Consider the following 13,551-nt stretch of genomic DNA (forward strand, 5'->3'; position numbering starts at 1 on the left):
TCGCTATAAAACGATACCAAACTTGTGCTGAGGGGAAGCGCCAGTCGTCCAGAAGCGAGCCGAGAAAAATAGGAAAAGTACTCCTCTCAGAAAACGCGCAAATAAAGATACTTTTAGACTTTGAATTGCTATTTGGAGCATTGGGATCGCTAGACAAGGACTTAATGAACTAATTTTAGTGAAAACCTCAAATTTGACCAAAATTGGAATTTTTCACTTGTTTTCCCAGTAGCTCGAAATGATCTTCCAACTATTTTACCTTGAGTCTTAAGTTTTGATTCAGTTTTATTTTTAACTACCTGGTAATTAACCGGTTATCAGCAGGTACTGCCCAACTTAGATATCATATCGGTAAAACCCAATATTGGTCGACCTCTGCCTGACACTTTTAGGGCCCTAACATACACCCGGCAATGCAAAACAAAAGTGTTTTTTGCTAGTTTCAGCCTGACGCAGTTATCATTTTCACGTGCAGTGGCATGTTGTTTAAATAGCAAATGCACTGGCGCTCATCTGTACACCCATGGGTGAGCTGGTCTGAAAACCAGGTGTGTTCAGGCGCATTGTTGGCGCGTTGCTATTTTGAGGAACTGAAAACGACTGCGCCACTGACAAACACAAACTCTGAAGTGAATAGTAGGGCTGCGTAAAAAAATATTGATTTCTCGATTTTAATCGATTCTCACTTTTACAAAACAATATCGTTTCTTAAATCCCATGAATCGATTAGTCATCCTGTTTTCAGTTAATGAATGAAATAAATATTGTAGCGCATCTCCCATCCAATAAATTGCAGCACACACACCTTTTTAAATTTTAAAAATAAAAGGATTCCTCTCTGGAGAAGCGTTCAGTCTTTCCACTTGCAAATTCCGCCATGTAAATAGTAAATCTGCTGTGGTGCGAGCGCAACTGGCTTTTAAAGGGAATGGGAGATGAGACTCTGATTGGTTTATTGCACCTTACACCCTTTTTGTTCTATTTCAGCAGCGAAAATAGTTCCAAACAAAGATCACAGCAGAACGCGTCTCACAGCAACAATGTGTTAGTGAATGATTTAGCGTTTGAATGAATCGGTTGAATCAAAGATTCAATGACTCGCAAAAGACTGCCTCATTACTGAACAAATCAGCCGTTTGAACGAATCGACTCAATGACTCACTCATTCAGACGGTCACCTGCCGCCACCTACTGGCGTTTTAGTTTCATGTTTAAACATTCTTTCGGATTTTTCTTATTTGTATATTCAAAAAATATTTAAAACAATCTCATAACATTATTTAATGCAGTTGTAATTTTTCAGTGTAAATGATTTGATTTGATCGGTAACAGCCCTATAGTGTCTTATTCTAATTTAATTTATTGATTAAATTTAAGAATATAAAAGGAAAGCTGAAGCATAGCCTATATTTAATAAGATTAGGGGAAAATGCCCTTTATAAAAAGTAAAAAAATCAGAAATATGCAGATTTAAATACGTCAAAGCTGATTGAACACTGGTGAGAATATTGCTTCAGAATACATTTTATTTACAACACACACAAAAAAATAGAATTTTTTCCAGACAAGCACGTGAACAAGCTTAATGTCGAGCCCTGCTATGTATATTATATTGCATTTCTGTCAATAGATCCTCATAAATACTACACACTCCTACAATCCTTTTGGACCATGTGCCTGGCGCGCCGACCATTTTTCCTGTTGTTAAACTAGCAAAAGTGGATTTGGACACGCCCTAAGCGCACCTGCACCATGTGCTTTAGACCATGCGCTCAGATCGTTAAACTAGGGCCCTTAAAGGGATTAATACTTTATGACAGCTAAACAGAAATAAAGAGATGTAACTTGAGCCTCCTTCACCAATGACCTGCTTCTTTGAGCAATACAGAAATGCTTTGTTTTTTGATTTCCCACGCATCTCAAATCAAGGGTCCTTTATTGATCAGTAGTAACTCAATACCGTGTTTTATAGAGCATGTGCCGCAGGCTATTAGTGATGTTTACAGTAATCGACTTGCTTTTTTACGTCTCATTCTGCCGAGAGAGCAACACTAGCTTTTTCTCAGGACAACTGATGTCCAGAATGGCTGTTCACAACATTGAAACCTGGATCACATTTAGATTCTAGCTTTACATAGCGCTGTTCTGAGAAAGGCTACTGAGGATACCATCAGATTGTACACAACTCCCACTATCCCAGCTGTTCGTCCTGCCAGGAGTAGCAACACTGCACATGGGCAGCTGTTGCGTTCATGTGGTGTTTTGTTCTGAATGACGTAAAACCTGGTCGCTCCATTATTTTTAAAATGACTGACTCACACTAACTGGAAATTGCAGTAACACAAATACAGAACCGAAATTAAGAGTTACCTAATAATACTAACACTTTATATTCTACTTATTAAAAAATAAAACCTTGTCCTAACCCTAACCTTGTGTACTGTGATAGACTAGACTAGTCACAACACTTACATATTGCTTCCCTTTTTTGTTAGTTTAATTGCATCTATTGCTCTCCTCATGTAACTAAGACTAAAATAACTTCATTATGTCAAACTTTTCTGGTTGTCATACCAGCTTGTATTCCTGGAGCTCGACTGGTACAACATGCCGCTAACAAATCTAGGTCATGGTTTGATTCCCTGGAAGCACGTATACTGGCAAAATGTAGACTGAAAGGGTTAGTTCACCCAAAAATAATGATCCCATAATTGGTGTATATGACTTTCTTCTTTCAGCCGAACACTATCGGAGTTATATTAAATTAACATCCTGGCTCTTCCAAGCTTTATAATGGCAGTGAATGGTAGGGTACAATGGGGCTAAAGGCACACCTTAAGAAAAAATGTGCCTTTCATTACTCCCACAGTGTATCACTGCAGAAAAAATATACATGTTGTATTGAACATTAATGGAGCAACAGATTTTGTGTGAAAATAAGTCATAAAAGTGGTTAATTTTGTTTAAAAAGCTTATAAATGTATGAGGTGGCGAGGAGGTTCTTTTACCCCCAAAGACACAAAGACTTAAAAATGTGACAATGTGTATGTTATTATGGAAGTTCTTCAAAACAATCACTTTAGCAAAGTTTGTACCATCTAGTGTTGTTTTTGGCGGCCTGTTTTCATTTTAGTTTTAGTCTAGTCTTTGTGTCAAGCTGTCATTTTAGTTTTTATTAGTTTTAGTCATAGTCATACTCTTTTTAGTCTAGTCAAGTTTTAGTCGACTAAAAGTCTGAGCATTTTAGTCTTATTTTAGTCAGAATTATCTATGACTATTTTCGTCTAGTTTTAGTCGACGAAAACTGATGACATTTTAGTCAAGTTTTACTCAATGAAAATTGTATTTTAGTCTCTTTTTAGTAATGCAATTCTATTTAACCCAGTCAATGTAGTATAAGTACGTATTATAGACAAAACCAAAATCTTCTTTTAGCCAAACCCATTTCAAACAAGGTTATCTTATTATATTATTGTTACCTTAGACTCAAGAATACATCCATTCCAGACACGGAAGACGCTCTGATTTGAAGTTACAACATATTTATTTTACCAACTAAACATGTTAAAAGGACACACACATACATTTAAATAAAATAAATAAAAACATTGAGATGTCTCTTAAGGTTTGTGGTGTTTTTTCCTGTGATTTTTGTGGCCACATTTTTCCCCATCTATTTCCACAACACCCGTTTTATTTTCCACTTCAATAAAAGTTTTTCCAAATGTCTTAATAAGAATAAATGCATATTTAATTTAATAATAGGAAAATAATATCCAAATTATTATTTAAATATGTATAAAATTAGACCCACATTATAGTTAAAATGTTTTTCTGTCTTGTATTTTATCTCAAAATAAAGGATGTAATTTTATTCCACATGGAAATGAGTGGAAATAAGTGAATATAGCCTCTTATTCGCTTATGAGGTATTCATAATGCTGCGGTTATTTTAACATATATAATTGCTGCCGTTATAACGGCACATTTCAAATGTTTACGTGCTTTTCTTTCTTTCTTTGAGCGGTGATGAAATATCTTGCTCTTGTAAATACTTACCAATATTTCAGTAATAAAAGTCTAGATCTTTAAAATGCATCCAGATCGAAGCACAACCGCACGGTGCTCTGCAGTGGCCAAAAAGGATATAAACCGTGAATTCTGAAGTGATTGAAAACTCAGAGATGTGGATTCAGACGGCACCACACGACCTTGGTGTTTGTCAAACAGTAATTCAGTTAGGTAATTCGGCCGGAGATTTTTACACGGGTGGTGGGAGAAAAACACTGATATTCTGTATTAAGACGACAATAAAATCACTGACTAGCCCCTGTAAATGATGAAGACACCTTACGACCGCAGGACAAACAATTACCGTCCGAATAGGGCTTACGAACCCCAACTGGCCGGCCATCGGACCCGTTCACTCACCGGAGACGCCGCGCGAGTGGGGTTTGAAGAGAGTGATGTCACCTGCGTCTGCGCAGTGAGACCTGATGCAGCCCCTGAATGAGACGCACAGAAATACTGCAAAATAAAAACACGACTTTTCGTCTCGTCTCATTTTCGTCAACGAAAATGAAGAGACATTTTAGCATAGTTTTTATTTTGTGAACCACATTTAGTCTCGTTTTTATTCGTCATCGTCACATGACCAGCATTTACGTTGCGTCTCGTCTCGTTTTCGTCACGTTATAAAGGTTCGTTGACGAAGATATTTAGTCATACTTTTCGTTGACGAAAACAACACTAGTACCATCATGTTTTAATATGATTGTTTCATTATAAATATGGGTATTATCTCTAAGGTGGTGTGATGACATCACTGTTTCACAAAATATACGGATTGGCTGTACACATGAAAACACAAGGGTGTCGGTTTCAGATTTATCCACTCTGGGACCTGTTTTTTTTATTTGTAGTAAAGTTCATCACTATTTTACCTTGAGTCTTAAGTTTTGATTCAGTTTTATTTTTAACTATCTGGTAATTAACCGTTATCAGCAGGTACTGCCCAACTTGGATATCGTATCGGTAAAACTAGGGCTGCACGATATTGGAAAAAAATGACATTGCGATATTTTTTTCCCAATGTTGCGATATTGAGAGCCATCAATCCAGGCTAAAGTCAATAATTACCATTCCATGATATTAATAATTTCACTAATAAGCAAGCTTCATTACAAGTGACAAAAAGGTCACTTAATATTTTATTCCAAAATTAGAACATTTCTGTAAACACAAAAGCAGAACACATTTTTAAATAAAACAGCAGCTTTACACCAACCCACCTGATTGGTTTACAACAATATAACTTAAAATAAATATATTTTTTATAAAACAACTTATAAGCATTTTGGTTCACAATCTTTTAAGTCAAATTTTCTTAGCCAAAGTGCCAAAGTGAAACAGTGTTGGTGTTGGTCATCATAATCATGGCTAAATATATGAAATAAACTAAATGAAATAAAACTTTCATTTATTTTGTATTAAATCTAATAAACAGATTAGAGAACATATTCCTGTAAACAGAAAAGCCGAACACATTTAAACAGCAGCTTTACAACACCAACCCCCCTGATTAACATAACTTAAAATAAATACATTTTTTATAAAACAACTTATAAGCATTTTGGTTCACAATCTTTTGTTTTTACGTCAACTTTTCTTAGCAAAAGTGCCCAAGTAAAACAGTGTTGGCCATCATCATAATCATGGCTAAACAAAATGAAATAAAACTTCTAAACTGAGTATTCTTTAGCATGATCATGATCCTGCATGCTTATGTATGCTGTATGCTTTGCTTACTCAAGGTTTTTAGCCAAGAACACAAGTCTATCAACCTTTGCAGGCTTGAGACCGGTTCGTTGGCAAGTGACGATGTTGCCACTAATACTGAAAAGTCTCTCCGCCATTGACCAACACAAACTCCTAAGTCAATAGTGCAGTATTTTTTGTTTAAAGAGCGTGTTGATAATATGAGCCTTTAGGCGGGTGCACATCGCGCGTACACTCTACTTATTACACACACAGGGATGCGCAGCAGCACACACACATTTTTAAATATTAAAAATAAAAGGATTCCTCTCTGGAGATGCGTTATACACAAGGGTGTCGGTTTCAGATTTATCCACTCTGGGATCCGTAAAAAAAAAAAAAAAAACGATTTCAGGCTCCTAAAACGCCGGATCCGTCTGGACGAAACGCTGATACGATACAAAATCTTTACCTATACAGCTAAACGCGTCTCCATGTGGACGGGGCCTAAAAGTCAGTAGCGGTTTACTATCCAGTTAATTATTGTGTCTTTCACACCAAATACTAGCCTGGATGCCAGCCAATTTTTTTTTGCCAATTTTTTTTGCTTGGGCAATTCGGTCTGGACTCGCTCCATAGAGGAGTAATTATGCCCGAACAGAAACTGTTCGGACCAATGAAATTGTCAGGGCGGGCTTTAGACGATGATGGACAGATGATCAACAGTAACGTAATCATCCACGTCATCGAAGGAGCTTGGGTTGAATTTGCTCTTATCCTAAACGGAGAACTTGTTCGTATATGCATTCACCTTTACTATTTCTCTCAGAAACGATGATCGTGTTGGTAAGTACTCTGTGTATCCTTAAATAATTTTATTACTGGCAATGATCGTTTACACTCATCTTTTTCTTGTAACGTTACTTAATCCAGCGTGCGTGCAGACAGGGTTGCCAAGTGTTTTTGCAATGTCGCGCACAATTGCTACTCAAAACTATAGCCCAAAACAATAACTTTCTGGGGTGTTCTCCGGAAAAAAATGGCGTTTGGTTGGCAAAATATGTTATTTTGGCAAGGTTGCCTGCTAAAATTCGCATTCCTGGGTTTATATAATCACATAATTGGGGTCGCTTCAACCCGCGGACATGGAGAAAAACACGGACTTGGCAACACAGTGCAGTTGAGTTCTGTTGACATTTGACAACTAACGTTACGCGTCGCTCCGTTGCTCTGATTGGTTGTGGGTCTATCCAATTGAGGTCTTTGCTGGCTCGGTTGAAACACGCCCCATAATCAAAGCTCAATGGAGCGGTACCAGACTCATAATCTGTCTAGAATTGAGTATGGCCACGCCAGGCTAACCAAATACCATACTTTTACCTATTCTTCCATTGCTTTAATTATCTTGAACAGAAAAATCATTAAGAAGACCGTTGACTCAAATTATAAACATTCTTTTTTATCAATTCTCATTTGCTACTTAAATCAACAATAAAAAATAAAAAATAAAAATAAAATATTCAAATTGCGTTTCTGCCCGCGATCGTGTCAAAGATCAGACAAATTTCCACGTGCTTCTTGAAAAGTGGATGTTTTGGGAAGTGCTGAGGCAGGTTTTTGTGCCATCTAGTGGTTTAGAGGAAAATAAAATCAAAGGCACCTTTTACCCCGGTGAACCCTAACTGAGATTTGAAGTAGTGCTGGGCTGTATGAATAAAAATTTATATCACTGTATTTTTCAAAATTATATTGGTTTCGCGGTATATGACGGTATTTTTTTCCCCTATGCATGACCGGGTGTTAACCACATTTTCTACTAATTGAGAGAGGAAATACTGCAGTAGTTTGACTACAATGCCCTGTTTTACTGTCATGATGAGTGAATATTGTAGAAAAAATCCACACTAGAATTAATACAGGTTTACAAAGCCCCACAAAATTAAGCTGTGGGGAGACAACAACCAATAAAACACAGACTACACACTCATTACAGACATGAATATTAAAAATATGACCATGGAGATAGAAAAAAAAGAGTTGAGGACACCTTAAGCATTTTAAAAATCTAACCCTATATAACAACAAACTGACAAAACGGAGGAAAAACGCGGAAGAACATTTAAAAGGTCGAAGGATATTTGCAATGCATTTGCGAGCACTACAGTCTCTGAACAAATGACACACGTCAGTTTAACACACAAAGAATAAAGCAGTTACATTTTTGCCCGTTCTTCTTTGAATTGTCAGTCTATTTATTAACTTACATCGTCTTCTGTGTAGCAGAATAACCCATCGTGTCATCGCGGTCGTGATGAGACGAACAGTTCAGTGTCCTTTGCATAAAGTTACATTTCATTTGAAGAAGACGTGATGAAATATGTGCGCATTATTGAACAGGTTTCTTCAATCAAATATTTAGGTGTTTATGTAGACAACTTACTATGCTGGTCTCCTCACATTAACAGTCTGTGCTCTAGATTACAGCAAAGGTTATACTTCCTACGAAGGTTAAAAGTGTTTGGGGTGAATCAGAAGATCTTGTTTTTTGTTTTATCAGTCCGTATTTGAAAGTTTAATAAGGTATGGTATCACTGCTTGGTATGGGAATCTGACTGTTCGATTAAAAACTCCGAAATTAGCACGACTAGCACATACAGCTCATAAAATTATAGGGTTGGAGGATAAACAAACCATACAAGAGCTGTACGAGGCATCTATTTTTAAGCATGCTATGAAAATTGTTGCTGATGGTACACACATTTTACACATTCATTTTAATTTGTTACCATCAAGAAGACGATTGATGCTCGTCATTGATGCTCGCCACTCGTCATGCGTCGATTCAGAGGTCACTCGTCATGCGTCAGGTCAGAGGTCACTCGTCATGCGTCAGGTCAGAGGTCACTCGTCATGCGTCGAGTCAGAGGTCACTCGTAATGCGTCGGGTCAGAGGTCACTCGTCATGCGTTGGGTCAGAGGTCACTCGTAATGCGTCGAGTCAGAGGTCACTCGTCATGCGTCGAGTCAGAGGTCACTCGTCATGCGTCGGGTCAGAGGTCACTCGTCATGCGTCGGGTCAGAGGTCACTCGTCATGCGTCGGGTCAGAGGTCACTCGTCATGCGTCGGGTCAGAGGTCACTCGTCATGCGTCGAGTCAGAGGTCACTCGTCATGCGTCGGGTCAGAGGTCACTCGTCATGCGTCGATTCAGAGGTCACTCGTCATGCGTCAGGTCAGAGGTCACTCGTCATGCGTCGAGTCAGAGGTCACTCGTCATGCGTCGAGTCAGAGGTCACTCGTAATGCGTCGGGTCAGAGGTCACTCGTCATGCGTCGAGTCAGAGGTCACTCGTCATGCGTCGGGTCAGAGGTCACTCGTCATGCGTCGAGTCAGAGGTCACTCGTCATGCGTCGAGTCAGAGGTCACTCGTAATGCGTCGGGTCAGAGGTCACTCGTCATGCGTCGGGTCAGAGGTCACTCGTCATGCGTCGAGTCAGAGGTCACTCGTCATGCGTCGAGTCAGAGGTCACTCGTAATGCGTCGGGTCAGAGGTCACTCGTAATGCGTCGGGTCAGAGGTCACTCGTCATGCGTCGAGTCAGAGGTCATTCGTCATGCGTCGAGTCAGAGGTCACTCGTCATGCGTCGGGTCAGAGGTCACTCGTCATGCGTCGGGTCAGAGGTCACTCGTCATGCGTCGAGTCAGAGGTCACTCGTCATGCGTCGGGTCAGAGGTCACTCGTCATGCGTCGAGTCAGAGGTCACTCGTCATGCGTCGGGTCAGAGGTCACTCGTCATGCGTCGAGTCAGAGGTCACTCGTCATGCGTCGGGTCAGAGGTCACTCGTCATGCGTTGGGTCAGAGGTCACTCGTCATGCGTCGAGTCAGAGGTCACTCGTCATGCGTCGAGTCAGAGGTCACTCGTCATGCGTCGGGTCAGAGGTCACTCGTCAGGTCAGAGGTCACTCTTCATGCGTCGGGTCAGAGGTCACTCGTCATGCGTCGAGTCAGAGGTCACTCGTCAGGTCAGAGGTCACTCGTCATGCGTCGAGTCAGAGGTCACTCGTCATGCGTCGAGTCAGAGGTCACTCGTCATGCGTCGAGTCAGAGGTCACTCGTCATGCGTCAGGTCAGAGGTCACTCTTCACGCGTCAGGTCAGAGGTTACTTGTCACGCGTCAGGTTAGAGGTCACTCTTCATGCGTCGGGTCAGAGGTCACTCTTCTGCCTGAACTTGGCTGCGTCCAAAATCGAATACTTCTCTACTATATAGTATGTGAAAAACAGTAGCCGAAAAGTACCCGGATGACCTACTACTTCCGGCGAGATTCTGAAGTGTGCATATGATGGACACTTTACTATCCCATGAGGCCACGGGAGACGATTTATGAATGAAGGTGATGGGCCGCAACCATAGACTGTAAAAAATATGGACGTAGTGTCCGTGACGTCACCCATAGGATTCTGATGAGCCGTTCTGAAGCGCAATGGTGGCCGTTGCCATCTTGGCAGCGCGTCATCGCGCGTCACTCCCGGATAACAGAAAATGGGCAAAAAGGCGGGACGTGGGCTGAGCTTAAGTGACGCGATGACTAACAGACAGCAGATAAATGGCTATCCACCTGTCACTCGAAGTGGCCACGCCCTTAATTATGCAGAACTTTAAGGCTTTATATAATGTAAACGAATGAGCTATAAAAAAATTCACCCCCCTCACAGTTGTCATGAAGGGCAAAATGAGCCGTATAGACCAAAAGCACAATTTGTACCAGACTGTAAACATGTTTTATTCTGCTCTAAAGTTGACCATTTTAACATGGGGCTCAATGAGATTCTGCTCCCTTCTGGAGTCTGTCTCTAGCGGCCAGTCGATGAATTGCAGTTTGAGGCACTTCCGTATTGGCTTCAAGAGAAACTGCGGGAGGTTGCCGCTTGGCCGCAACTGACGCTGTTAGGTCACATGATAAAGACAACATGGCGGATGTAGTACGTCCGGATTAGATTCATACAACACTCATTCAAACTAAATAGAACATACTTTTTTAACGGTCGCAAAGTTAGTTCACATTCAAATGTAGTATTTACTCATAGTACGTGATTTCGGACGCAGCCCTAGACTCGCATACGGCCATTACGGGAAGCCAGTGATTATAGTTTATAACGTGTTAAATATGGATATTTTTCTTACACAAACCCACCGGTTCACTTCAGAAGGCCTTTATTAACCTCCCGAAGCCGTAGGGATTACTTTTATTATGGATGGATGCATTTTTTGGGGGCTTCAAAATCTCGACCCCCATTCAATGCCATTATAAAGCTTAGAAGAGCCAGGATATTTTTAATATAACTCTGATTGTGTTCGGCTGAAAGAAGAAAGTCATATACACCTAGGATGCCTTAAGGGTGAGTAAATCATGGGATACTTTTTGTTTTTGGGTGAACTAGCCCTTTAAAATATACTGTAATTCACTATGGATAAAAATAATTTGGTGTGATTTGCCAGGAGCCTCTGCTTTTGATAGACCCATTTCTTCAATTCTTGATTCGTTTTATTTAGGATAGGATTTATTTTTTGACAGTAGATGGTGAAATAAGTTTTCCTTACGATATATTAAAACATGCGTTACAGAGTATTATGGTGGAATTTTAGGTCTAATGTTCATAAATGGCATGCCAACAGTTTTACTAGCTGTTTTTCTACATTAAGTATCTACGTTAAAAACATGTACAGGTCAAATATCACATTAAAAATAACATATATTCTTAAAATTCACCATATAGGATTCTTCTAATTAGCAACTCATTATTGTCAAAAGTCATTTTACTGTAATATCAGAAACAAATTATTGTAATGCAATGTTTCATATGTTTTTAGCATAAAATAAATGAAATACAACACAAAAAAACATAATGTATAAATACTTTACAATTCAAATATTGATAGAGGTTTTATTGTTGCTACATTATTTCTTTCTTATGATTTTGGAGTGAAATATGACATGAATATGGCATGTAATTGACAGGGTTAGTGAAATTCACCCCGAAAAAGAGGGTCTAAATCTGGGAAAAATAACAACCCTGAGCCATAGAGCTAACAGAGTTGTTCAGATTGCATACATAATGCATGTAAGTTAGCTAGATGATACTTATTGTGTGTCAAATTAGTTTTATTTTGTCATCTAAGAGTTAAAACACAAACCTCCGGTTTCACAGACAAGGTTTAAACTAGTCCCAGACTAAATGCATGTTTGAGCTGTTTTAACTGAAAGCAACATACATCTTAAAATATGTCAGTGCCATTGTTTTGTCTCAAGGTGCACATCATTCATGTTTTCTCTAAGATGCTGAAATTGAACTAAAGCCTAATCCTGGCTTAATCTAAGCCTTGTCCGTGGAACCAGGCCAAAAATACAATTACTGGTATAATACAACAATATAACAAAACAATATCAGGCCAGAAATGCAAAATGCATCCCTAATTATAATTCTATTTATATTCCTGAATTATGTTCATATGTACGCACCAGATTTTTGCAAAGCATCCTAACAGCTGTTATTATTCTTATCTGCAAAAGATGAATTAAAACACACAAAACTTTGGCTTAGTTGGACTGGAAAATCCGAACCTATGGCTGCCAAACCAGCATTCAATAGCAGATCCACGGCTAGTAGAGAATAAGCTCGTGCTGCTGTGGAGTGGGGTTGTTCAGGGGGTGTTCAGAACTTTAAGGGTGTGGTGAACGGGACAAACATGGAGGTATCACAACAGCTCAGCAAAGTACTATAAAATAAGTTAGCACACAAGTTATGGCTGGAAACCACTCGCAAAACTTACAAAAATCACTTTTCTCCTACATATATGTTCATATAGGACATACTACATATGTATCTGTTCATATAGATGTATATATATATATATATATATATATATATATATATATATATATATATATATATATATATATATATATATATATATATATATATATATATATGTATATATATATATATACAAACTTAACATCTCTATGAAGAACAGATACACAGATACAGTCTAAGCTAATAGACTCATAAGTGTCTTTGTTACATTTATGCAGATGTGAAAACATCTGGATTGGCTCTTTTACTGCGGTATTGATGCCTTCTAACCCACATCTGTCAGGAGACTTTCCCAAACACTTGAAGAGTTTAAAACTTTCCAACAGTTCCAGAGAAATAACGAGATAGATGTAAAATAGCAACTCTTTGCGCGTGTTGTGCTGCTGATGTGTAACTTGATCCTCCGGATCATCTCCAGCCTCTTTGTTCAGACAATCTCAAAATACATCCCTAAACACTTTGATCAGGAGAAAGAACATCACGAAAAGTTCGTTAAAAAACGTTAGAGATGTCAATCGGTGTCGACTTACATAGTGTTTGTTGGGGTTTCTTCTCTTTTGCACGTCTTGAACAGTTACTTCTTGTACAGTCCGCCGTGGCATGTTGTAACTCTCTCAGAGGAAAAACAGATACACAATAACGTTCAGACCCACGGCAGAAAATCTCAGAAAGTTTTCCGCGTGGATTTATTGTCATTCGCTTGTTTTGTCTGTCCGTTTCTGCGGGTTTACAGTCCACGTCGGATTTCCTGCAGTCTGGACCGAGTGAACTCCCAGCCTATCCCAGCTCACCGACTCTAATTTAATTAAAGTCCACCGTAGACACACATCCTACTATGAGATCCCCCGGCTCATGAATATTAAATACGTACCGCGACGTTCGCGCGACAACCCTACCTGATTGGCTGAACATTCGCCA

The 13,551-nt window shown here is 39.3% G+C and overlaps 1 protein-coding gene across 2 annotated transcripts in view; it reads right to left on the reverse strand.

The window, feature by feature from the left end:
* sh3pxd2b (SH3 and PX domains 2B) overlaps window positions 1-13,440 on the reverse strand; it is an 84,672-nt gene extending 71,232 nt beyond the window's left edge. For both annotated transcript variants that reach the window (XM_079834023.1, XM_079834022.1), the window contains exon 1: window positions 13,164-13,440. In XM_079834023.1, the coding sequence (XP_079690149.1) occupies window positions 13,164-13,235 (72 nt within the window). In that variant the 5' untranslated portion in view covers window positions 13,236-13,440. The remainder of the gene's footprint in view (window positions 1-13,163) is intronic.
* Between the last annotated feature and the right edge of the window lie 111 nt (window positions 13,441-13,551).

This window comes from Gobio gobio, assembly GCF_949357685.1.
Source record: "Gobio gobio genome assembly, chromosome: 14".
Lineage (NCBI taxonomy): Eukaryota > Metazoa > Chordata > Actinopteri > Cypriniformes > Gobionidae > Gobio > Gobio gobio.